We start from the raw sequence: 27,278 nt of genomic DNA, 5'->3' as shown, positions 1-27,278 counted from the left end.
CTTTGGGACATGCTTTTTTGTTTTTATATTTACATTATTTGAATGTATTTGATGAGTAGAGGTACTTTAATTGGTTATATTACAATAAAAGCCTTTTTAATTTTCAAACCTTTTATTTCAGGCTTTTGTGACTGGTTAGAGATTCTTAGTCTTAGAAAAAAAAGGAAAAATAATTAAATACATACCTAGAAACTCACACACACAGTTGACAGTAGTAGTTGACAGTTGAGCTAACATGAACTTTCCTCCAACTTTATACAATTATAAACTTTTATCTCAAAGAGTAAAATAGCTACATTGTGAACGTATTCCAGGAACCTGGAATAATCATTATTGTCTTATAAGCAATTCGTGGAAACATTATGAAATCAGCTTTTGATTTTAACATTGTTTCGTCCATTTCACATACTTCGAATACCGTATTTTGAAAACTAACATATTTTTTTAGGAAAATAAATTAATGTGTAAAAGTTACATTCGTGAGTCGAATATATTATGAACATCCCTTTTTTAACTAATAAAGAGGATCTTAAATTCAGTTCTAGACAACATTTTCTGCAAAAATTGTTACCGACTGAAATAAAAAGTCGCATTTTATAGTCAGACAGGACGAAGGTCGACAAACTTTTCCTACCCATAGATAACGTAACAAATTGGATAAACCCTGTCATTACGAAGGCCTGGCTAGTTGCCAGGGATACGTTGCTATAATTTATATTGTTTCGTGTATCATTTCAGCATCGAAAACGATAAAATTTTACGGTTATAGCGCACCACATGCCGGCGTATGCCTTCTACTGTGGCTTCCAACACGTATGAGCGTCACCCCTAGTTTAATTGTGAATGTTTGAACGACGTATTTTATGAGTTTCTCATCATTTCAACGTTAACTTTATGACCCTTTCGGCGAAAAGTTTGCATTGTAAATAAGTTTCCAGCTACTGTACAAAACATTCATCCTATTTGTAGACAAAAACAAGACAAGTAAAGCTTACAATCCTGCGATTCGATGTATACTCTAATAGGTACTACTTAGCAGAAAAGAAACGGTCTCCGTAGTTCAATAGTTGAGCGTTGGGCTCACGATCCGGAGGTCCCAGGTTCGAATCCCGGTGGGAATATATGACATAAGTCACTTCGTGAGCTTTGGTTTGGTTAGGACATTGCGGGCTGATCACCCGATTGATTGTCCGAAAGTACTCGTAAGATGATCCGTGCTTGAGAAGGCAGGTTAAGCCGTTGGTCCCGCTGTCTAACATGTACTTATGTAGATACGTAGTGGTTACATAAACCATGTCAGGGGCCTTTGGCGGCTCAATAATAACCCTGATACCATGGCTGATGAGGTTGGTAATCGATACTACAACCGACACAATAGAAGGAGCAGAAATCCAATGTAGATCCCGCTTCGTTTAGTTGCAAGTACATTAAAATTAGCAGATTCTGAACGTATTTGTTTAAATGATCACTACCAATATTTATTTATTTTTATTTTGCACTGTCTATCCCGCTAGACTTTTCATTAAATTCATATCCTAAAGGTTGCGTGGAAGAGATTGCTACCTTAGCAATAAGGCCGCCTGTTGTACTACCAATTTAATTATAATACTTTTTTTTTTAATGTGATTTAAGTGCAATAAAGAGTTTTTGTATTCTATTGTATTGTAATAAACCGGTAATTAGGAATAAAAAGATTTTGAACTTCAAAAAAAGTTCTGCTCAATTCCAGATAACATTCAAGAGTTATGTAGAGTTATACCTTCAAAGTCTTCTACAGCTTATAACCATTCAACAAATCAAAATTCAAATACATAACTAATGAAGGATTCTTATGATATTATCTCGTCAAAACAAACAACGTGTCGAGGAAAGCATGAAGCAAGTAAACATTCTCGTACTAATTACTTTATCGACTTCATCATTAAGATGTTGGTATATCTAACAAGTAAAATATAATATATATAATTTGAAGCCTCTTTATTATATAATCAAGCAAATGATTGATAATATAATATATTAATTAATGCGTTATTACTAAAGTGTACCTACTGAGAAGACACTAAGCATTTTAACCGGAAATATCTTATACTTAGATACCGGAATAAGTGGATGTATAATAGTATACTATACATATCTGCCTACTGCCCTTCGGGAGTACGTGTGATGTTATGTTTAGATTCTAAAAAAAAGATAGGTTAACGTTTCCAAAAAAATTGTGACTACCCAACTATTTAGTAATAAAACTGTTTTGTAATATTTTATCATAATTTACAATTTGTCAACTGTTTTTTAACACGTTGTCAAGGACAAGTCAAATCTCGATTTGAAAGTCTATAAAAAAAACTTTCGACAGAACAAAACTAAGCAAAGGGCATTCAGAAAAATTAAAGGCAGTATGTATAGAACAATCTCCATGATCTAGTGGTTACAGCATTAGACTCACGATCTAAAGGTCCGGGTTCGATTCCCGATGGGAACATTGTCGAAAGCACTTTGTGAGACTGTCCTTTGTTTGGTAAGGTCTTTCACGCTTGAATCACCTGATCGTCTGAAAAAGTAAGATGATTCTGGCCGTAAAAAACATGTCCACCAACCTACAGTGGAGCAGCGTGGTGGAGTATGCTCCATACCCCCTTCGGTTGATTGAGGGGAGACTCGTGCCCAACAGTGGGATTTACGTAGACTGTTTATGTTATAGTTTATATGTGAGAGGATCAGAGCGGATCTCCTCCGATGGGAGCCCATCACTCGTTTCATCAAGCCGGCCACTGTCCATAATCGGAAGAAATAACGATGCGAGGGATGGAAACGTAGTGATCCTAGAGATAGCAGTGACACCACCTCGTTGACGTCTCGTCAACCAACCTTGACATCCCGCAGTGTTGCCATTTTCTATAAACAAATTTACCTTACAAATTACTAGTTGACAGTCACGCCATCACTTCAGGACCCCGATACCGACCCCGCGGGCGTGGTCGACGATTTCCCTCATTCAGCGCTTATCGCTATCGACCCCCTAGGGTCGATTAATTCTTTCAAATATTTTTCCTCTCAGACGACGCCCTGAGCCGAGGTTCGCGCCCAACTGGGCACCCTCAGGCCTGCTGTCTTAAACGTTGTACCGGGTGAGAGCCTTCAGCGCTCCCCATTTGTCCGGCCAAGTAGTTAATGCCATCTGCGGCAAATCAACAATAGGTCACGTCAAAAAAAAAAGTCACGCCATCTCTGATTTCACCCAGGTACTAACCTGACGTTTCCTCATAAAAAAAAGAATAAACAAAATAACTGTCTGCCAACAAGGAGCGTTGTTGTGTCATTCAGTAAGCTGCGACATATTATGTATAATACTTACCTACAATGGCATAACTTCAGATTTATGTACACTCATATTATGATTACTCTCTATTCATTAGAGTTTAGAGCTCATACTTATTAACTTATACGTACTTACACAAGTCAAGTAACAAAGATTTTTGGCGCGTTTCTATATTACTGCGGCTGAATGTACTAGAAAACGAAAAAGTATTAGAAAACTGGTGCTTATTTCAATTGCTAAGTATATACTACACCTCGCACAGCCCTAGGGCCGCCACTGTAATAATATACAAAAATAATATTGTTATTAATAAAAATCATAAATTTTCCTTAACCTCGATAAAAATAAACAAACAAGTTGAACTTGAAATCTACCTGTTCGATGCCCAATTAACGACGTTTTAGCAATCCGTACAAAAAATAAAATTTCGAAATGATATCCTTTTAGTGTGTGTTTTGTAGCCGTGGTAGCCTAGTTGGTAGAACGCTTGCCTCTCACTTTGAGGTCGCCGGTTCAAATCCAGCACAGGCCCAAACCAATGATTGTCGAATTTGTTTTCGAATTCATGTTTGTATCATAAATGATCTCAGCAGTGAAAAAAAAACATCGTGAGGAAACCCACATCCCCGAGAAATGCATTTTCGGAGGTGATCTAACCTGTATGTATTGGGCAGGTTTTCCCTTCGCGGATTCAAGCTCAGACAGGGAGTTGTTTCTGTAAAAAACCGGACCTGTCAAATATTCGGGTTAAGTAAGCAGACCCTGCGCAAAACGGGTTAATGCTAGGGGGATGATCTTTTTAGTGTTTTCTTATCTGGATTTCATTATAATTACTTATAACTTCAATAATCATACCTATTAAGAGATAGTTTATTCAAATTCAAAATTCAAAAATATAGATTTGACAAAATTGGCTTACATAGTCAGCGCTTTTTGAACGTCAAAAATTTAATTACATATTTATTATGTAATTATGTAACTAGCTGTAAAACTACTACCACATCGGAATCTGTAACGCTGAGGGAAAGACGTTCCCAGAAAACCTCCCAGCACAGGGCCCTAGTCCTACTGTTTCATGTCATTCTTTCTTTTTTTAATTGCAGTTTCAGTTTATGTTCTGTTTGCTGGAGCTTGTTTATTATTTTTAAATGGCATCAATGATAATTTATACTTTCTGCTAGTTTTCTCACTAAATAATAATACTTCAGGACCCCGGCCGGCGTGGTCGACAATTTCCCTTTCAACTTCCCACTAGAGTCGATTAATTCTTTCAAATATTTTTCCTCTCAGATGACTTCCTGAGCCAAGGTTCGCGCCCAACTGGGCACCCTCAGGCCTGTTGTCTTAAACGTCGTACCGCGTGAGAGCCTTCAGCGCTCCTCATTTGTCCAGCCAAGTAGTTAATACCATCTGCGGCAAATCTACATTAAGTCACATCAAAAAAGAAATCACTATATATCTTTTGTATCCTACAAATACACAGTCATTATTAGGCTTATTTTTATGCTTTCATAGGGAAATAAAAACATATAACACGGGTTACATCCCTAGATTCATGAAATTTGGAAAAATAGGAAAAGAACTTACAGCACAAGTAAAAGGAAAATCCGGAAATGGTTACTGTTGTTCATTGCCAAAAAAAAACTTTTTTGCAATAGGTACACAATTAGTTTTTCAAACGCAGAGTTATAAACTCGGAACCTTCGGTGCCAATTCGGACTCGCAGTTGATCAGTATTTTTTTTTGTTATTGGGTTAAGGTGTGCCGGTAAGGTTATACATGAATGCTGGTTAAAAAACTTGTACTCAGTTCCTCTTAACCAAAAAGATAAATACTTCGTCACCGTACGCGTGTCATTTGTGTTAATTATGTGGGTGTTATTAACTGTGATTTTTTCAATTTTATGTATAAAATTTGTAGTGAAAATTCGTAAATATGAAAGACTAAGGAAGATTTACAGTCATGACTTGCCGACATCTATACCTATGATTGGAATCACGAAATCAGCGATTGGTAACAGTGAAAGTAAGTACTCACTAAAATAACTATTATAATCTTTCGCACTTTTACGACCAACGCGTAAATGTGAAAAAAAAAATAAGTGGTAATTTTATAATATTTTATATCAAAAAAATTTTTGCTAGGGACCCGTTTCGGCATTATTTATAATTCTATTGTTAATTGCTAACTACCATTTAACAATATGTAATTATGTATTTTTTGACGAATAAATACATTCTTTCTTTCTTTTTTTGATAGCCTACTTGGAATAACTCTTGACTTTATTGTGTGAAATGAAATCACAAGTGTAAGCAAACCCTATAAAAACGAGATAACTATGATGAAATATTAGTTGATCCTACAAAGTAACAATATTTAGCATAATATTGTAAACAGAATAAGTTTTCTCAGAAATTTCCTATTATACCTGTATTAGAATGTAGCATAAAAAAATCTCCTTACATTTTTCTTTTACGCTTAATATCGTGCGCTACATATCTCTTTGTAAAAAATGTTTGAATTTTTTAACTTCGTCTGCCTTTTTAAGAGGTGTCAGATAATTTGAAGAGGTGAAAAATAAAATAAAATGAAAAAAAAAAGTTGGTACCTAAAGTAGTATCCTTGTCTATTTTAGAGATTATGCAATTCATACAAATGATCGGCCGGGAAACAAACAAAAAAGGTGGTCTTATTTGCGACTGGATGGGGCCTTACCTATATTTAGGTGAGTGTTAATATTATAATAATATGTGTTTTTTATTGAGGAGCTCGGTGGCGCAGCGGTAAACGCGCTCGGTCTACGATTGTTGAAGTAAAGCAACTTTCGCAAAGGTCGGTCATAGGATGGGTGACCACAAAAAAAAAAGTTTTCATCTCGAGCTCCTCCGTGCTTCGGAAGGCACGTAAAGCCGTTGGTCCCGGCTGCATTAGCAGTCGTTAATAACCACCAATCCGCAGTGGGCCCGCGTGGTGGTTTAAGGCCCGATCTCCCTATCCATCCATAGGGAAGGCCCGTGCCCCAGCAGTGGGGACGTTAATGGGCTGGTGATGTGATGATGTGATGTACTTTTTATTATGACTACCTACTTACATCAAAAGACAACATTTTTTTAAGTACCTATTTATTATCTTAATATAATAAAAACAATTAAGAGTATATGTATAGACCCGTCTAATTCATATCCGATACCTTAGCTTAATTTCTAAGACAAAAACAATAATTTTTTGTCACCAAAACGAGATTCCTAAACAGATCTTACTTTTTACACAGTGGTATCCGATGCTGAAATCGCAGGACTCTTATCAAAAACATGTCTGGAAAAAGATGACTTGTTTAAAAAAATGTCAACATTTTTAGTCGGTAACGGAATTATTTCTGCGCCAGGTAAAAATTTGATAATTATTAATTTAAAATATTATTTATTTAAATTAAAACTAATTACTAAATATATATTTTTTTTAATTATTAATTTATTACTTTTTTAAATAATTTAAACTTATTTAAAGGCAATATTAATATTTTAGATAATTTATTTGTATTATTTAAGTATCTACATAACGAATTACCATAACATAAACTAACGACATCGGATGATGAAAAAAGTACCACTCGCGCGCGCATACGCTTCAACGAGCTTTGTGTTATAACAACTAACAACGGTCAGCCGCATCACCGTCTATAATGGTCAAGCCAACTAACTGTGTTAGTGAAAATTGCACGTTAGATAAACTAACAACTGATTGGTACAAGGCCGATATCTGACGTCGTACTGGGCGGCGCGTTGGTTCCCGTTTATGAAGTAAACCAATGACACTAAGAATCACAGTATATAACATATTAATCAAAGACAGTTTTATTTTTAAATTTAATCTAGTAATCACAAAATGACACAGAACTAAACTTCTAGTTCCAGCATGGCGCACTCGACGCAGGATTTTAGTTCCAACATTCAATACAAGAAATTTAAATAAATTCGTTCATATATTTTCCAAGCAAACCGAAATAATGGTAGAGAAGCTTCGAGGTGAATCGAATGCTCAAGCGTTTTCAGTGTGGAAATACATAGCTGCATATAACATGGATTCTGTATGTGGTACGTTGATAATACCATATTGATTTTGTTAATTATACAATAGCGAATTGGATGAATATTGAAGTATCAATCATTATGTCCGATATTCGAGCCCATGGCATTATGTATAGATGTAGTCCATCATATTGGAAAGAACATGGTAACGAATACAATGATTCTGAGTTAATATCAAATGGAATTCCCCGTCGCAAAATTCATGTTTTTTTTTAGTTTTTTAATTATATTCAATTCTTTACTTTTGCGATGGAAAATCCCACTTGATATTAACTCAGAATAATCAGCTGAATCATCCTCCTCAGTATTCGTTATGATGTCACTTACACCCCTCATAAGTACATACGGTAGCCATAAAAGTAGGTATGGGTGTTAGTGACACCGTAACGAATACTGAGGAGAATGATTCAGACCATGATTCTGAGTTGATATCAATTGAATTTTTCAGTCGGAAAATTCATGAAAATATTTGTTTTTTTAAATTATTTTCAGTCCCATATTTTTGCGACGGAAAATTCCACTTGATATCAACTCAGGGTCATGGTCTCAATCATCCCTCAAAGTTTTCGTTACGATGTCACTAACACCCTGTATAAAGTGATAAATTTAAATAAGTAATTATTTCAGAATCAGTGATGGGTGTTCAATTTAAGGCTCAGGAACGATCTGGTCATCCATTTTTGACAGCATTTACAGAAGCATTTGTTTTGAGTGCCAGGCGCTTTTTCCGGCCATGGCTATACAGCGATTTTTTGTACAAACTTTTACCTGCCTATAGGAAACATAAAAACGCCAGAAACATAATGTATGATTTCATCGGTAATGTAAGTTGTTATTACCTACTATTTAAATCAAATCAATTATATACGTAATATTAAATACATAAAACAAAACAATTAACACGTAAGTAATAAAAGTACATAAATCCAGTTTCGTATTTATTTTTAGATGATAGTATCAAAACGTAAAGAAATTCAAGAGAGAAAAATTGGAAATACCTACGGGGGTGAGTGAACTTAACATTTTTTTAATATTATAAGGACGCCTCATGAATTTAAGGAACTTCAAATTATTTTAGGAGGACTACCCATGAAAACATTTCTGGACATGTTGATTGAGTCTTCGGAAGAAGAAGGAGGATATACTGATAAGGAATTGTCGGATGAGATGATGGTCTTGATGTTAGGGGGCACAGATACTTCAGCTAATGCTGCAGCTTTTACCTTAATCATGTTGTCCAGATACCCTGCAATTCAGCAAAAAGTCTTTGAAGAGTAAGTATTGCTTCACAGTCAGTTCCGCAATCTACAGTTCTTCAGCAGCTCAATCATTCGTTGGCCTTCTCTCAAGGCTTACCTATTAAGACTAGGTATTGTTTTCTTTCGTTATTGGAAAGCTTTTGTAAATTTGTTTTACCTACATTGTTGGTGTTATTGTCCTTACATAAACAAGTAAAATATTTTAATTCATACTTATTTTTGACGAAACTATTGATATGCACACCTAGAGCAATAGAGCAACGTCATTTTTTATTCTTCTTCTTTTTTTATTTTTTATTGTAATAATCAGTAAACTTTGATAATGAAACCTTTATTTAGTAGAGCTTTACTTTTGATTAGCGAGTTAAGTTTTTTTAATTGACATACTTATTTTTTTTATGCAGGCTGAAAAAAGTATTTGACGATGATTCCAAAAGGCCAATAGTGCCAGAAGACTTGCTACAATTGAAGTACTTGGACATAGTTCTTAAAGAAACATTGAGACTTTTCCCCCCAGCTCCTCTACTAATGAGAAAAGTAACTGAAGATATCACATTACGTGAGTAAAATGTGTTCATAACTGAATGTAATCCAATAACTCTGAAACTCTGGCCATACCAGTGTTTACAGGGTGTTAGTGACATCGTAATGGAAAGTTTGAGAGATGATTCAGGCCATGATTCTGAGTTGATATCAAGTGGATTTTAAACTCAGAATAATCAGCTGAATCATCCTCCTTGGTATTCGTCATGACGTGACTAACACCCTGTATAATATTTATAACATCTGGTATAATCATTCCAGTGGGTTATGGCATACTTATTTTTTACAAAGTTAGGACATTCTGGGTTATTTAAAACTATTCAATTATCAAGCTGTTGAATGTATTAGTAAGTACAAAATAAATTTAATTATGGTACTATAATAATAACACCTAATGTATTCTCTTACTAATTACGACTTAAATTAATATAAGACTCCATTTTAGCATCAGGAGTGACTGTGCCCAAGGGCTGTAGCATTTTGACCAACATCTGGGCAGTGCATCGCAACCCTACCTACTGGGGCGAGGATGTGGAGCAGTTCCGACCAGAACGGTTCCTGGATACACCGTTTAAGCACCCAGCTCAGTTCATGCCATTCAGCTTCGGACCAAGGAATTGTCCAGGTAAAATATTCATGAACTAAAGAGAAAATCGGGATTTGATTTTTGTTTATCTACCTGTTACTGTAATATTATGCGAATGAAAAAATATGACACGCTCGATACAGTTTTTGTTTAACCAAATTATCGAATACTGTTTATTTGATGACATAGGTAGTGCATAGGTAGTAAAGACAGTTTAGATGATATCTATTTCTGTATTCAGGATACACGTATGCGATGATGTCGATGAAGACGTTTCTAGCGATGACCCTGAGGGAGTTCCGCGTGCTACCAGCCACGCCACCAGATGAATTCAACCAGTACCCACCACTTCGACTCACCTTTGAGCTTCTGCTGAAGGACGCCGATGACTTCAAGATTTGCCTGGAGCCTCGACACTGAAAACACTCAAAAAATGATATTTGTTTTTTTAATATTCCTTATATTACTGATTTTCTCAATGACTCAGTTTTTCTCAAACACTTAATGTCTTACTAATACACAAAATCTGTATACATATTTTCTGTCTGTGTAAACTTTGGAACATCTTTTAACAATTTTATTATTAGATTCCTACATATTATACTAATTGTTATAAATAATGTAGGTGGCTGTAGTAAAGACTGTTATGTCATCAGTGGTAAAAACGGGCCGACGACGCACATCATTACATAATCCATCCATAAATAAATAAATAAATAAAATAAAAATATAGCGTTAATTTTGTCAAAAACTAGCAAGTGCGAGCCGAACTAGCGCACCGAAGGTTTGATACATAATATATAATTATATATATAGGAAAGTGAGAATATATGGAAGGTGTAATGAATGGGACGTAAGGCAGTTTTAAAAAGTAAGAGAGGCGAGTCTATGGTGCAATGTCGGTCGGGTAGAGGATTTTGTTAAAATATAAGGATTAAAGATATTTAAAATATCCCGTTGTATTTCTATATCCCACATATATAATATTATAGTCCCCCTTGTATTCGACAACGGTGACCTAAGTCTCTTCTCTCGTGCACTCAAATGTGACTGGCAAAGCCAAACTTTGTCAGGGTGGATAGAGACACAAGCCATTAATATGACATCCCACGGCCACTTTTGATAGACACTCCAAAGACATCCATCTTATATCACGTCGTAATTTCGAGAGTTCCGTGTCCAGACAAAATCACTACCGCGCACCATCTAAAGCAACCTGGCGAGTGGGTAAGGAGAAACGCGAAATTCAAAAAGTCGAAGTACTTATGTTTCTACATGTAAAATCTATATTTGTCGGAGAACCTTAATACCATCGCTATGTAAAATTTATCTGTTTTAGTCAACGCCTAGTCAGAAAGCGGAAAAAAACAAAAGTAATTATTATTAAAATTGTTGTAGGCAGAGAAAACGGTAATATTATTCGTATTTCTCATTATAACTCAAAAACTATACACGGTTTAAAAGAAAAAGAAATCCTGTTATAGAAGCTGAAACATAATTCATTCAAACAATTCATAATTACGCCCCACTTTATATAGTGACCCGACTTATACTTTCATAATTATTTTTATTCATAATAATATTATAAAATAATTATATTTTTTTTATTTGACAAGCTTAAAACGATTCTATAAGTCTACATTGGTATTTCCTAAGATAATCTGCTGTATTTAAAAAATAGACAGACAGACAGAGAGTCGCACCATAAGAGTTACTTTTACCATTTTAGTGTGGAACGTAATAAGGAATAAGTTATTTATAAAAATATTTTCCTTGACAAAACTTGTAACAAACATGTTAAACATCAAAATCTGTGACGCACAAAAATTTTGGTGCCTAATGTTGTTTTAGCAATCCGTATGAAAAACGATATACCTTCTTAAGTAACGAAACGACTGCTCTGTAGGCTCTGCATGGCAACCGCGCCGAACGCGGCGCGAATTATATCGAGGCCTTCGACCAATAGCCGTTTGACGGTAGATAGCATTCGTATCGTTTATTGGTCGAAGCGCGCAATATAAATCGCGGTTGTTATGCAGAGCAGGCTGCTGTTGCTTATGATGTGACGCACAGTTTCTTGTAACAAGCCTTTAGAAACCGGTTTCTATGCCTAGAATATAATTTAATAATTTATCTTTGACCAAGTTACTCAATTAGTATTCCGTAGTATCTAAATTTGTATGTAAGTACTGAACATTGAAATTTATACAGAACACTGCTCTTTTTTGGCAAAAGTATATTGAATTTTATCTTGCTTTAGGCCATTGACCTCTATCAATATAAGTAATGATTTAGGCATAATGCCAAGGTTTTACGTATATAATAATATGAATGCCGGTTCCTAAGATCCATTTTGTCATAACGATTCCAAATACTGGCCACATGCGTGTCACATTTTGTGTGTTTTATTTGTTAATTAAATAGGATAACTTTTACAATGTGGTTATATATAACTTTGATTTTTATAATTATTATATTTTTTATAGTGAGATTTAAAAATAAAACTAAGAATTAAAATTACTAGATATGTTTATTAAACTAAATATAATATAAAGTTATTTAAGTATTTTTGATTACGCCTGCTTTTTAAAGCAATGCCTAGCATTTTGTAAACAGAATACTGTGTCTCATAGATCTTATTGTTATATATATATATATATATATATAATAACAATAATATATATATATATATATATTAGATATAATATATATTAGAATGTAGCATTATAAATCTTACACATGTGTTCTCTTTATAAATCTTAAATTAACACTTTTCAGTTACATCAGCCAATCATAAAGATTCCCTTTCAAGCATGACTTAGACGCAGGCAAACAAAAATATACTTACCAAATATTGATATTTTTCTTGGTTCTTGGTATGTTGGAATTAGCTTTAAGTTTTGTAAAGTTTAGATTCATCGAATCAAGCCCTTTCCTTATAATTCCTTCAAAGTATTTCCTTTTTTATATTAAAAAGAAAAATTTTTACTAGTAATAATTAGGTAAATATTATATATATAACACAATTTTCGATAGTTACTAAACACCCCGCTTACCCCAGTGGGAAATAGGCGTGAATTTATGTATGTATTTATGTGTACTAAACAGAGATATTTATCTTTTCTAAAGAATACGAGTACATTTAAAAATAAAATAAAATTGAAATACAAAGGATATTAACTTATTTATTTTCATTTCCTTAATTTGATGAAGTAGGTAAGTATAGCAAGTACATGTAATTGAATAAAATGGTTCACGCACAGTAAATTGTAGTTGAGATTGTGGTTTCATAAATTGAAACCGTAGATCGTCTACTTAGTCAGAAATAGAAATAGACTAATAAAAGTAAAAAAGTACGTAAGTGAAAAGCGGAATAAAAAAAAAACATAGGTATTATATTTATTTGAACGACGACGACGAATATTGCAAATATTTTAAAAATAATACTTAACGACAAAAGAGTGTTTAATTCCATTCATCTTGTATTCTCTTTACTGGTTCCAAGCAAATTTTAAACCCATCGGCGTCTTTCATTAAGAGCTCAAAGGTAAGTCGAAGAGGAGGGTAGCGGTTGAATTCATCTGGTGGCGTGGGTGGTAGCACGCGGTACTCCCTCAATGTCATCGCTAGAAAGGTCTTCATTGACATCATCGCATACTGGTGACCTACAAGCAAAAACGTCTTAATATTTAGGGACTATCTTTCTTCATATATTTTTTTTCCCAACCTGTGAAAAACGATATAACGCTAGCAAAATGATGACTTAGGAACTACCTTAACTATGCCATCGACTAAATAGTCAGTTGCTTTGATCCTCAAAAAGATAATCGTGGTAATATTTCTTGGAATATAACTTTGATGATTTGAAACCAAAATAATACTAAGTGTCAGAGAAGATAAGCATTTTCCCTTAACGAAACTCGTACCTGGACAATTCCTTGGTCCGACGCTGAATGGCATGTATTGCGTTGGGTGCTTGAACGGTGTATCCAGGAATCTTTCTGGTCGGAACTCCTCCGCGTCCTCGCCCCAGTAGGTAGGGTTGCGATGCACACCCCAGATGTTTATCATAACACCACAGCCCGTAGGAACAGTTACTCCTGACGCTAAAAATACTCAATTTGCATCACTATAATTATAAAACATATTTGAAAAAGTTAATTTATTTTATTTGTTCCCACATTTTACTCACGTAATGTAACATCTTCTGTTACTTTCCTCATTATTAAAGTCGCTGGAGGGAAAAGTCTTAATGTTTCTTTGAGAACAATGTCCAAATACTTGAGTCTTGGGAGATCTTCTGGAACTACTGGTCCTTTGGCATCGCCGAACACTTCCATTAACCTGCATAAAAAAGTAATGTTAATGTATTAAGCTAGATTTTATTCCTTATTGTGGAAAAAAATAAAAATACTAGCACATTTAGTCAAAAACCAGTTTGTAAATAGTTATCAAAGTTTACTGGTTATCAAAATATAGGCGGAAAAAGAAATATGCTGCATTATGTATTTGCCAAAAGTTACACATAGCAGGAACAATTTTATTGATCTGTAGAATCTCCTCAAGAGATAAAAATACCACATTTTGCAAGTGACATATTAAACTTCCAAATCATAACGTAAATTATTAGATTACTAAGCTAATTAGACAAGACAACAAGCCCTGAGAGAAGCCAACCAAACTGTGGAGCAGTTGAAGACCTATAAAGGTTGTTGTTAACTGCGAAGCGCGATACTTACTCGTCAAAGACCTTTTGCTGTATTTCAGGATGTCTGGACAACATGATTAAGGTAAAAGCAGCAGCATTAGCAGAAGTATCCGTGCTGGCCAACATCAAGGCCATTGTCTCATCTGACAATTCCTCATTAGTATATCCTCCCTCTTCTTGTGATGACTCAATCAACATCTCCAAAAATGTTTTCATGGGTTGTTCTCCTAAAATAATGTCAATTATATATGTATTAGATACAGATTGCGCTAAAGAAATAATAATTTATAAAGTTGTACGAACTTTTGATCCGTCACATCGTAATCATATCAATCCAGTCAGATTGGTCTTGGGTGGGCCAATAGCAATAAGCATTGACAGAGACAAAACAGAAGCAAGGATGTCTTTAACCCATATTTTCTAAAGAAATGATACGAAAAAATATCTGACCAGCATGAGTCGTTTTATTAATTTCCTCCTGAATTTGTATACGTTTCGACTGTATCACCTGTAAGTAATACAAAAAAAATTAACACACATTATTATAATCCCTCAGACTGCCGCGTTTACATTTTTTTTTGACAGATTTGCCGCATGTCATATTAACTACTTGGCCAGATAAATTGGGACCGCTGATGGCACAAATGGGGAGCGCCGAGGCTGATACTATCTAGAATAAGAAGAATAAGAATAAAATAAATTAGTACTATCTCATATTAGATCAAACTTTGTATAATAATCATAAATGGAACTCACACCACTGATGAATTCGTACATAGCACGTTTGGCATTTTTGTGTATTTTATAGGTAGGAAAGAGTTTGTACACAAATTCACTGTAGAGCCAAGGCCGGAACATACGGACAGCGGATAAGTGAAATGCTTCCGCAAAAGCTGTCAAAAATGGATGCTCAGACCGTTCTTGAGCTTCCAGTTGAACGCCCATCACGGTTTCTGTTACCAAAAAAGGGACAAATTGACAACAATATTTTGTTAAAAATATTTGGTTAACGGAAACGCATAAGATTGCGATTAGTGGTTATCATTGCGGGCATGTTGTACAAGGAGGCATTATGTCAAAATAGATGAGACTTAATTTCATAAATACCTGTGCCTTTTGAGTTTTGTTTTTTGAGTAAATGATTATTCTCAGCGATGTTGCGTATATTGGCCGTATTCAGTTACATACCTAATATTTTGAATAATATTAAAGATATCATTTAGTATAATTATATTATTATCAACTATTGTTATTTTTTGTGTTTTGAACGTACCGCAAACAGAATACATGTTGTTAGCAGCGATGTATCTCCAGACTGAAAACGGTTGAGCATTTGCTTTACATCGAAGCTGTTGTACCATTATTTGGGATTGCTTTGAAAATATATGAACGAATTTATTTAAATTTTTTGTATTGAATGTTGGATTCAAAATCTTGCGTCGAGTGCGCCATTCTGGAACTAAAAGTATACTTTTGTTTAATTTCATTATTGTAGGTGACAATGCATAGACATAGATTTTTAGTACTTTATCCACTCAAATAGTTATTGCCCAACAACTTCTCAATAAATCACGTCAAAAAGTTTCTTTCCTAGATACAACGTTCATCTAAGTATTTATAAGGTGAGATGGGTAAAGATTACTTGATAGTTAATAGTAATATCACAATTACCTCGTGCAGAAAATATTCCATCACCGATTAAAAAAGTTGCCACTTTTCTAAATAAGTCGTCCTTTTCCAGAGATGTTTTTAAAAAAAGCGCTGCCACTTCAGCATCCGATACCACTATGTAACAAAAATATTATATTTTAGATAATTCATTCGATGACTGAATTTCCCAGTACATAAATATAAATATTTTTCTACTTAAGTTCACCGGATACCGGGTGACCTTCAGGTTTATTTCGGCCACATATGGGGGGGGGGGGATAATAAAATAACAAAACCGACTTCACAAGACTGAAAATATGAAAATAACTATGCAGATAGCTGACTGTAGGTACATAATATGCATAATTTTGTCGTTCCGTTTTAATTTTGTCCAGAAAAGAATCGCATCGATTTTGTTAATTATTACAATATTGTTGAAAATTGTCATATAAATAATTATTGTACATAAAAATTTCAAACTTTCCACTGCTGAAAATACTAACTTACTTAAATATAAACTAGGTCCAATCCAGTCGCATATAAGACCACCTTTTCGATTTGCCTCACGGCCCATCATTTTTATGAATTGCATAGTTTCTAAAACAGAAAAGACTTAATAAACACTTCAAAGTATCTTTTTTTTCAAATGTAACTTATTGCCTTGTTAGGAAATTAAAAAATATTGTAGTACCAACTTACTTTCACTGCTCCCAATGGCTGAGTATATTATTCCTACGAGAGGAAAAGATGGCAATTCATGACGGTATGTATTCTTTAGTTGTTCATATTTTCTGTTTTTCACTTTTAACGTTAGTATGAACAAGATAATAACAAACACAGTTAAATACACCAACATTGCAAAAAATCTACAAACATGTACCTATGTGACGACTAGCTTACGGAGAAACTGAAATTGTATTGCCAAATTAGCCGAGAATCGTATTCATTATTATGCTTAATGCATATAACCTTGCCACTGAGGCACTGACCTTGTCCAAATGGTCCAATCTGTGTTTTTATGATGATAACATATTTGTGATCTGCCACAGAGTACATTTATTACTTTATGCATTTCTACACGCTGGTAGACACGCTTCAGTATTCATATAAGGTACTCTATGCCTTTGGTGTGAAATAATAAAGATAAAGCCCAATAAAAACGTGTTATCGCCAATTAGGTTTTGATATCTACGTACAAAATTACTAATTTGTGCCATTTTAATTCAGAAATAATAACAGCTTTAATAGCGATAAAACGACACGCAGTAATACATCTATTAAAAATAATAAATTATATTTGTTAATTCAAACTTTCCTGAATAGAAAACAGAGTGGAGAAAAGACTAAAAACCAAAAAATGTGAATAAGATAATCATGTTGTAATGCCCAATATCAATAATTTTGGCATTCATAAAATCAATAACTTTGTAAATATTGAGGAAAAATAGTAGATAAACTTTTTCTTGTGTTTTCAATGTCGAGACTCCAGACAAATCTTGAATGGCGTCCTTCATCAGAAGCTCAAAGGTCAATCGCAGTGGAGGATACTGATTTGATTCATCTGGTGGCTGTAACACGCGGTACTTTCTCAGTGTCATCGCTAGTAATGTATTTATTGATATCAACCCATACTTGTGTCCTGTAAAGAGAAATGATTGCCATTTAACACGTTCCCGTAAGCAACATTCATAGACGTCGAACATTAATCTATGGGATGTAGAACATCGTTTTATCACGTGGAAATAACCTGCCTCTGCAACCAACAACATTAATACTATTATTATGGTAATATTAATACTATTAAACACAAACTGCAACAAATTGATTGATTGATTGATGGTTTACATAGCTTTTATAGTGATAAAAGCTATGTAAATCATCAATCAATTAATTAATCAATCATGTATGTGAGGGAAACCACTGCCCTATTTTTCCCTAAAAAAGTAGCATGGAAAATGCTGCACCGACAAGAGCGTGACTCTTAAATTGATGATGATGAAAAGCTATGTTGTTACCTTGATGAAGACTTTAAAAATGTACCAGACTAAAACCTATTGACCCTGTACCTGACTGAATGTATTGACGGAAGTAAGTATTTTGTAAACGTGAAGTATATTATTTTCTGTTGCACCTTTAGAATTAGGAAAAAAATATACCTATTATATGAATAGAATAACAAAATGAATAATTAACACACATAATATCCCATCCCCATGGGAGTCTCATATCTCCATTTAAACGCGGTAAGAACCCGTTATTATGTGTTTTAATTATGATAATAACCGCGTAAACTTAAAACAATGAACAAAATGAATGCTAGGTATTTTGTAAAAAAATTGTTCATCATTATGATTTTAATACAAACACCTTTAAAATTAAAATGTTAGCAGCAATAACACCTGTCTGTTTTTCTCGACGACAATCAATAATAACCATGTCTAGCTTGATATAAAAAAGAAAAAAGAAGAAATTACGGTGGAGGAAGTGATTGTAGGTTTTTATTTTTTACCTAAGCAATCCTCCTTCCCCGTGTGCTCACTCCAAGAGATCATGTAACACAAAAACGTATTTAGTGTATGACGCATTTGTGTCATAAACGTTAATAACATTATAATTATTCTTTCGATTATCATACTCGTAATGTCCCGTAATATCACGTTGGTGAAACAGAAATCTCAGTGAAGTGTGGGTACTTAATTCATTTTGTGATGAATGTATTTCTTACTGCCTCAGTTGGGATATAGTTTTCAGCTTATGTTATGTGTTAGGTACTCATAAAATTATAGCAATTTTTTTATCTCTTCGAGGAAATTTGCAATTTCTCCGATCAGTAGCATGTCTTATTTTGTTTTAGCTGGTGTCTTGTTCAATATCAGCTACAAAAAAACTTGGTGGACTTCGGTATTGTTCCTTAATACACATTCAATCCCTTCCCGTATCTCTTCTAAATCACATCTAGCAACTTGTATCATTTCTCGTGATATTATGCTCAAGTCTTCTTTTCGTATTATTATACGCATTAATATCAGGGCCTTGCTTATCTATTTTGTTACTTAATTTCTTGTATCGTGTTTGGGTTTTACTAAGTATCTAAGAGTGATACGGAACTCGAAACTGTATTATTATTGTTTACTTTCTGTATATTAGTGGACTCTGTCACTCATTTAAAATCAAATTTATCAAACAGTAAATACGATTCGAGTTTGTCAGTATTGTTCTGGTTAGTTAGAACATCATTACTTTCTTGGTTCGTTAGAATGTTGTTGTTTTTGACCGTGATTATTATAATTTTAATAATAGGTTTAAAAGTGAGAAATAGGAAATATGAAAGACTAAGGAAGATATTCAGTCATGACTTACCATCTATACCTATATTAGGAATAACGTACTTAGCGATTGGTAGCAATGAAAGTAAGTATCAATTTTATTAATCCTTAAAATATATTTTTAAATGAAGAACTATACTGTTCAAAAAAACTGATTTTCATATTATTATAGTATTATTTTTAAGTAGTTTTTGTTAAGAAAGTGCATTTCTTCGAGGCAATGACGTCATAAATTATCTGAAACACGTATAAGGCCAATGATGATAGTTATTTTTAATAAGCGTCTTCTAAAGGCTTAAAGGGTGTGTCTTTGCCTTGTTTCTATTAAAATTTCAATAATGACGTTTTGTATGGGTAATTTTAATAATCTGTAGACGACCAAGATTACAGACCAAATAAGAATAATACAAATAACATTTTGCCAATTTTTAACTTCTTTGACTAAGGTTGAAAACCTAGTTAGTAATAGACATGAGGGGGTCAATGGTGATCACTATTAATTGAACTACCACTACCCTATCCAACCCTACACTAGTAATGACCATAAATTGTATTAAATTGAAATAATTTTAGAATTCGATATTTTTTTTTCTGTTTCTTTACATACCGAATTGTGTAGTGTAATATATTTTTTTTTTACTAATAATAGATACCTAAATCATCAAGAAAATATAGTAATAAAACAATAGGTAATAAAAATCATTATTTTACTTTTTAGGTTTATACTTCTTTTCTTTCTGTTTCAGGAATTATGCAATTTATACAAATGATCGGTCGTGAGGGAAACCGAAAAGGCGGACTTATATGCGATTGGTTTGGACCTTCACTATTTTTAGGTAATTGAAATTGAAATATAATAATATCTTTTATTCAGTAGGTAACATAGTTAAACTTTTAGCGAACGTCTCCTCCTTCGAAAACTACTACAGCTTCTCACATCTACTTTAGTAATTTAGTAATTTGGCTGCCTAATATCAGTTTCCTGATAATAAGAAAAATGCCATGATATTTCTTAATTAATGATATAATAATAGCGAAAACTATTAGTGATACACCCCATACAGTATTTGAAGAAAGAACATTTGAATTTTGTTGAATAAAAAGTAAGAAGTGTGAATACGGTGGTATTCAAGAAAATATAATTTATTCCGACTTCTAAATTTAGGTTTTAGTAGTTGTGTCAAGTCGGCGCAAACTGCAATCCTTGCACATCCCCAGCTATTATCTTTTTTGACGGGACTTATTGTAAATTTGTCGCAAATGATATTAAATTTTGAAAAATGATATGAAATATTTTATTAAGTAAAATATTTATATTTTACACAGTAATATCCGATGCTGAAATCGCGAGACTGTTAACAACTAAATGTCTGGAAAAGGACAATTTATTTAAAAAAATGGGATCTTTATTAATCGGTAATGGAATATTTACTGCACCAGGTAAGTGTGGAAATTATGACATTAAGTATGTAAAATAATAGGTATATTTATAATCAAGTAAAAGTATTAAATATTAAATCTTCGTATTTTATCATACTTGTCACGTTTTTCTATAGCTCGGTGAGCTGTGGGAATTTAGTTTATCTTGCGATGGATATACCTCTGACTACCCCAATTGGAATATAGCCTTGAGCTGATGTTATGTGTTCTTTTATCATGTTGGTTATAAAGAGGATGACCCCACTCGTTATTTCAGTTTTTTTTTTTTCAAGAATCATTCGGTAGCGTTATTTAATTTTACGCATGACTTGATCACACAGAATCAATGATTCACCATACAAAACAAAACTTCTAGTTCCAGAATGGCGCACGCGGCGCAAGATTTTAGTTCCAACATTTAATACAAGGAATTTGAATCGATTCGTACATGTATTTTCGAAGCAATCCTACATAATGGTACAAAGGCTTCGAAGTAAAGCGAATGCTCAACCGTTTGCAGTCTGGAGTTACTTTGCTTATAACAACATGGATTCTGTTTGTGGTACGTAGATCATACTAAAGTCACAAGACACTTGAAGATAAGGTACTTGCAGTCATAGCCGCACTTGATATTCAAGTACTTAGTAATAATGATGATGATGAAGAACCACCCTTGTGGTGATAGATTACCACTTGCTAACCTTATTCATAATATTGGAAAGGGTATATATATATATTAATAATTAAAGTATTTACACGTTTTTGAGTATTGTTGTTAAAATAATCTTGTTTTACCACAGAAACAGTGATGGGCGTGCAATTAAAAGCTCAAGAAAAACCCGAACAGCCATTTTTGACATCTTTTTTGGAAGCATTCCATTTAACTGCAAGTCGCATATTTCAGCCATGGCTCTATGCCGACTTTATATACAAACTCTTTCCTGCCAGTAGACAACACGAAAAAGCTAGAAATATAATGTATGGCTTCGTCAGTGATGTAAGTTGTTTAAACAATAATACACATACGTCAGGCGCATGTGGTACAATATAAATATATAAATATATATCTACACTACATTAAAGAAACGCGAGAAAAGAAAACTAATTTAATTACGTTATGAAAACTGATGAAGCTAGCTGCCGCATTGAATATAATTATATACAAAACCATTTTCGTTTTTTTTTCAGTTGATAATATCTAAACGTAAAGAAATTCAAGAAAACCAAACTAGAAATTCACAGACAGGTAAGCACAATTTACATGTTTTAAATATATTAAGGACGACTCAGATTATCCAACTAAACCAGATTAAGATTATTTTTGTTATTGCTCATAGGTATCGACAATTGATTCTTACAAAATGTTAAGTTTTTTTGTTGGGAAGGATGACCTAAGTCCACAGCATATTATTAATATTCTACATATTTTAGGAGAACCTCAGATGAAAACATTTCTGGATATGTTGATTGCGTCTTCAGAAGAAGAGAGAGGCTATACTAATGAGGAATTATCAGATGAGATAATGGCTTTGATGTTGGCCAGCACAGATACTTCTGCCAATGCTGCTGCTTTTACCTTAATCATGTTGTCCAGATACCCTGACATTCAAGAAAAGGTCTTCAAAGAGTAAGTATTGCTTCGCAGTCAATTATTTCTCTTTTGTTTTTGTATTTTGTTTTTTCCTGTTTGTGCAATAAAGTATTTGTTATGTTATGTTATGTTATGTTAAACCATCTACAGTTCTTCAGAAACGTAACCATTCTTAAATAGTCCAGATTTAATTAAAGAATTTATTATTGTATGAGTTGATTGACTTTCTCTTATATTGTGATGTATTGGAAAATAATTTCATGCAGGTTAAAGGAAGTGTTCGGCAATGAGAAAGGACCAATTGTTCCTGAAGATCTTCCACGACTGAAGTATATGGACATTGTTATTAAAGAAACTTTAAGACTATACCCTCCAGCGCCTTTGATAATAAGACAAGTATCAGAAGATGTCATGTTACGTGAGTAAAATGAGTACGTCTACCTGAACGAAAGCGAAGCGTCAGGAATTCTTGCTTTGTATTGATGCCTTATATGTAATCATCATCATCATCAATTTAAGAGCCACGCTCTTGTCGGTGTAGCATTGCTACTTTTTTTAGGGAAAAATAGGACAGTGGTTTCCCTCTTGCCTTCCGCCCCGCAGTACTCTGTCTGTTATATGTAATAGCAAATCGTAAATGCCAACGTTTCGTATAGCCAGCTCTCTTGATACGCTCAAAAGAAGACACAGCTTAAGGTCCTACAAAAATATTTTTTTAGCGTCAGGAGTCACCATACCCGCGGGTTGTGGTATTCTGTTAAATATCTGGGCTGTACATCGCAATTCTACCTACTGGGGCGAAGACGTGGAAGAGTTCCGACCAGAAAGGTTCCTAGATACACCGTTCAAGCATCCCGCACAATATATGCCATTCAGCTTTGGGCCAAGGAGTTGTCCAGGTAAAAGTTTGGTGAACAGGATTTTTCAAATTGCCAAATAAAAATATAATGCTACAAGATTTTTTAGACATAGTACAGAAATAAAAAATAGAAAACTCTTTAAATAATTTTCCTAAATGATAAACTTCTCTATTTTAAGGATACTCGTACGCCATGATGTCAATGAAGACGTTATTAGCGATGACACTGAGGGAGTACCGCGTGTTACCAGCCACTTCACCGAACGAATCAAATCAGTATCCTCCTCTACGACTGACCTTTGAGCTTCTGATGAAGGACGCCGATGGTTTTAAGATTTGCCTCGAGCCGAGACAGTGAAAACTTCACTTTTTCATTCGGTCATACGGATGACATACCCGCACTAACGCCACTGCTTTTTCATTAAACAAAGCTTTGACGCCACTTAAGTGTTATGGTTTATTTACTATTGCATTCAGTTATTATTTGTCATTAACATTATATTTTTTCAAATTATGAAATGATTAATGGATATATTTTCTTTTATTAATTAATTTAATTTTACTCTAGAAAGAAACCTACCCATACTTTAGTAATCGTATCTTTTATAAATAGAATAAGCTCTGTATTCTCAGTAGAACGCTGATGCCAGATATTATTTATTTACAATATACTATTAAGAAAAGCTTCTTTAATTATCATTGAAGCTATTAAATGATACAGATATAATTTATTTCCAAACTGCCCTCTCTACTTGGATCCACGTCCCATCAAACTAATATCAAAGGGTCATTCCTGCAGATAGGTTGTCCAAACACTATATTTTTATTAACTAGGTCTTTAACTAAATTTTTAAATCTCCATAACTAATTATGAATACTGATAAGACTTTAGGGTGTGGGGCAAAACTGAGTTACTTTTACCCTAATCAAACATCCCCACGGGATCTAGTTATAATAACGCTTATACTCACGGTTGCTAGTCATAAATTAAGTGACAAAAGTTTTAACCGTATGCAAAATGGTCGACATTAGAAACTTCTACACCCTTAGTTGTAATATCTATCTGTGTGCTTTTGTGTTGTATATTTTGAAACAGTTGAAGATGATCGTAGCCATAGGCTTACCCACATTATCTTATAAGATCTGAGTGATACTAAGACACATGCCGGTAGTAGTATTGGCCAATGCATGTTTAATTTGTCTCCAAATAAAGCAAGACGTGTGTTGTATCTCAACAAAAAAAACGGCAATGAAAGATGGCTGAAAAGATAAAAAGCCGCCTGTTGTCTGTTGTACTACCTAACATACATACATACATAAACTCACGCCTATTTCCCACCGGGGTAAGCAGAGCACCTAACCAATCATAATTATATATTTTAATGTTTATTTTGTAATTATAAGAGTTGGAGTGATGATAGGTAATGGTTTCTTGAAAGTTGTTGGTCATTATCAGGATGATGAGCATAATATAAATACGCTGCATGTGACTTTTGTTTATTATCAACTCTGGAAAGAATTTTTATTACTAGGAAACAAGCTATCTACAAACAATTGGCTGTTATTCCATTTAGAAACTAAAGTCGTACCAAAAGAGTCCTACTTGAAAACAATGTATTCATTAACAGAGAGCCTAATAAAAACGTCGTTGACTGCAACGTTGAATTTGCAGCGCGTTTGTGCAAAGTGTTAACTAAAATTTGCATAGTTCGACGAAACTTCGCAAGTTGTACGTCAATGTCCCGCAACGGGCCGGAGCAACTGTGACGGCCTGGAAAGTGGAAATTTTAATAATGTAACACTTGCATGACAAATAAGTGTTCCCAGTTTTATTAAGTTGGCGAAAATTTTTTGCTCAATCTTCTGGGTTTGAGTCGTAAAGACTATTTGGTGTCATGGTTAGTAAGTAATTCTTCAAGTTTTAAATCTTATTTATTTTTCTTTTGGAGTAAATTTGGGGTTTTAATATGATTTAAGTGCAATAAAGAGTTTTTTGTTTGTTTGTTTGTTTGAGTGGCAATAAATAATACTCGTAGAAAAATGTAGAAAAACAAAATTTCATCTAGGTACCTAATTAACTGATCTCCAATAAAAATAATTATAACAACTTCGATTTCAATCGTTAATACAATATATTTAATTGTATTCTTTATTTCGTTCATGTACTCGTACCTATGTTGTGTATAACTACAATGGTAAAGAAGGTACATTAACGACCCTGTCGGCTCCAACTTGCGGCATACACATTTAAGTGGATAATGAAACATGGATGCTTGCTTTCATTAGATATATACCCTCAGAAGTAGGGTTTACTTTCATGTTGAGTGGGAAATATGTCACTCTGCGTTCTCACTAGTATCTTAAGCGATAAATCTAGGAAGTTTACAAAAAAGTAAGTACATATTTTATCTGTTAAAAATCTGCATGTCTCCATTTCTAATGGATGAATTCTGTCGGTAGTAGGTACACGAGAGCAGGAACCTTTGGAGGTTCACAAATGTTAACAAGTCACAACAACCCCAAGATAGAGTAAAATCTGTGCTCAGGTGGCACCGACGTGGAATCGGTGTCTAGTATAATATGACATAAAAGGTACGGCTCTACAAAAGGAAGACTATAAACGTGCAAAATTTGTGGTATTAAAGATGTCAAATTACTATCCTGTTCTCATTCAATTCAATGATTGCCGATTTTCCGTCGACAGTGTGATGGCAATCACTGAATTACACCGATTAAACTAGATAACATGATTATCTAAAGATCAAATTTGATTTCTTCCTTTTCCGTTAATATATATAGATAGTATTTTTTTTATACTTGCCCGCTTATAGGTATCGATAATTATACATAACTAATAGTATTAATAACAGGTACTATTTATTGCATCGATGAAAGTGAAACAAGTAATCCCGTCTCTACTCACAGGATATAAAAGCCAGTTAAGAGGATTCGCCAACTCTAATGTAACCTTCAGTTTTATGAGCACATAAAATTTGAAATTTTGCTACTCGAACCGTTAGCTATCTGCCACCTTCATCACATCCGTAACGACTGAGGGGACAATCTCATTTGATGGTGTTTTGAACTGTATTGCTTCCGATAAGACATTGTTATTTTATCATGTTGTTCGATAGGTAGATAATATTTAACATATTCTGCAATAAAACCTGCATAGGATTTAGAATATTTTAATTTTATTTTGTGTCTAAGGAAACAGCTATTATTAAAATACTGTTTGCAACAGACGTGTACGTTTTAATTTTCAAAAAGTTAAAGATTTATACAAAAGGTTTTATAATAAGCTGCTTCTATGCTGTTCTGGGAGCAAATAAAAAACATAGAACACGTTCAGCTGCTTGTCTTCCCGGGCATGTCGTAAAAACCGACAGAGGGATTGCGTCCTCTAACATGATGGACTAATGTTATGGGCGATAGGCTGATCCCTTATCACCATAAGGTTCATCATATCCATCTTAGGACTTCGTATCAACAGTGGCTGCAAGTTGTCTTTGATTACTTGTGGCTCTGCCCACCCCATTTGGGATTACGGGCGTGAGTTTATGTATGTATGTATGTATGTATGTTTTATAATAATATTTGAATTTCTTTCCCTTTAATGTGATGTGTGACTTTCGTTTTAATCGTGATGTCGTAAATAATTTCATTTTTTCCTCAGCATTGCACCCGAGCGAAGCCGGGGCGGGTCACTAGTGTTTAATAATCTTATTAGACATTCCTTTGTAATCCCTTTTGTAACCTAATCCCTTGAAGTGCCAGTTTCTCTGAAAACAATCATGTCAAATTCACAATTAACCTTTCTCAAACAATTCAGGTCAAATTCAAGAATTTGTAGTGGCTAAGGATGAGATAAATCGTTCTAGAAGCAATTCTTGGAGTAATGGTTTTAATTAACATAAATTACTCCTGATAAAT

At 33.9% G+C, this 27,278-nt stretch overlaps 3 protein-coding genes across 4 annotated transcripts; 2 read left to right on the top strand and 1 right to left on the bottom strand.

Moving 5' to 3' along the window:
- The first annotated feature begins 8,511 nt into the window (after positions 1 to 8,511).
- Positions 8,512 to 10,212, top strand: LOC126373454 (probable cytochrome P450 313a4). The gene is made up of 4 exons (XM_050019613.1): positions 8,512 to 8,678; positions 9,068 to 9,222; positions 9,652 to 9,831; positions 10,034 to 10,212. The coding sequence occupies exons 1-4, from the start codon at positions 8,512 to 8,514 to the stop codon at positions 10,210 to 10,212; spliced, it is 681 nt and encodes a 226-aa protein (XP_049875570.1).
- Positions 10,213 to 12,951: 2,739 nt separating this feature from the next.
- On the bottom strand, positions 12,952 to 17,155 carry LOC126373029 (cytochrome P450 4d8-like). Of its 2 annotated transcripts, none has more exons than XM_050018984.1 (10): positions 16,850 to 17,155; positions 16,658 to 16,747; positions 16,172 to 16,285; positions 15,774 to 15,959; positions 15,257 to 15,453; positions 14,951 to 15,008; positions 14,532 to 14,727; positions 13,985 to 14,136; positions 13,719 to 13,907; positions 12,952 to 13,457 (listed from the first exon to the last, which is right to left on the bottom strand). In XM_050018984.1, the coding sequence occupies exons 1-10, from the start codon at positions 17,004 to 17,006 to the stop codon at positions 13,258 to 13,260; spliced, it is 1,539 nt and encodes a 512-aa protein (XP_049874941.1). In that variant the 5' UTR covers positions 17,007 to 17,155; the 3' UTR covers positions 12,952 to 13,257. The 2 variants fall into 2 exon arrangements, with proteins under 2 accessions (XP_049874941.1, XP_049874942.1); XM_050018985.1 differs by having other exon boundaries at positions 13,719 to 13,898; positions 16,850 to 17,153.
- Positions 17,156 to 19,407: 2,252 nt separating this feature from the next.
- LOC126373030 (cytochrome P450 4V2-like) lies at positions 19,408 to 23,791 on the top strand. The gene is made up of 10 exons (XM_050018986.1): positions 19,408 to 19,561; positions 20,223 to 20,312; positions 20,803 to 20,916; positions 21,272 to 21,457; positions 21,696 to 21,892; positions 22,084 to 22,141; positions 22,327 to 22,522; positions 22,753 to 22,904; positions 23,206 to 23,385; positions 23,525 to 23,791. The coding sequence occupies exons 1-10, from the start codon at positions 19,408 to 19,410 to the stop codon at positions 23,701 to 23,703; spliced, it is 1,506 nt and encodes a 501-aa protein (XP_049874943.1). The 3' UTR covers positions 23,704 to 23,791.
- Positions 23,792 to 27,278: the final 3,487 nt, after the last annotated feature.

The sequence above is a fragment of the Pectinophora gossypiella genome, chromosome 15 (genome assembly GCF_024362695.1).
Source record: "Pectinophora gossypiella chromosome 15, ilPecGoss1.1, whole genome shotgun sequence".
Lineage (NCBI taxonomy): Eukaryota > Metazoa > Arthropoda > Insecta > Lepidoptera > Gelechiidae > Pectinophora > Pectinophora gossypiella.
This window is presented reverse-complemented; position numbering and strand designations above follow the sequence as displayed.

Coding starts and splice junctions, on each gene's coding strand:
- LOC126373454 (XM_050019613.1), top strand. CDS start 8,512: ATGTTGATTGAGTCTTCGGAAGAAGAAGGAGGATATACTGATAAGGAA. Junction 9,223..9,651: donor AACTGAAGATATCACATTAC/GTGAGTAAAATG, acceptor ACTCCATTTTAG/CATCAGGAGTGACTGTGCCC. Junction 9,832..10,033: donor CGGACCAAGGAATTGTCCAG/GTAAAATATTCA, acceptor TTCTGTATTCAG/GATACACGTATGCGATGATG.
- LOC126373029 (XM_050018984.1), bottom strand. CDS start 17,006: ATGTTGGTGTATTTAACTGTGTTTGTTATTATCTTGTTCATACTAACG. Junction 16,748..16,849: donor AGCCATTGGGAGCAGTGAAA/GTAAGTTGGTAC, acceptor TTTCTGTTTTAG/AAACTATGCAATTCATAAAA. Junction 15,960..16,171: donor TGGAATATTTTCTGCACGAG/GTAATTGTGATA, acceptor GTATACTTTTAG/TTCCAGAATGGCGCACTCGA.
- LOC126373030 (XM_050018986.1), top strand. CDS start 19,408: ATGTTGTTGTTTTTGACCGTGATTATTATAATTTTAATAATAGGTTTA. Junction 20,313..20,802: donor TGGACCTTCACTATTTTTAG/GTAATTGAAATT, acceptor TATTTTACACAG/TAATATCCGATGCTGAAATC. Junction 21,458..21,695: donor CAACATGGATTCTGTTTGTG/GTACGTAGATCA, acceptor GTTTTACCACAG/AAACAGTGATGGGCGTGCAA.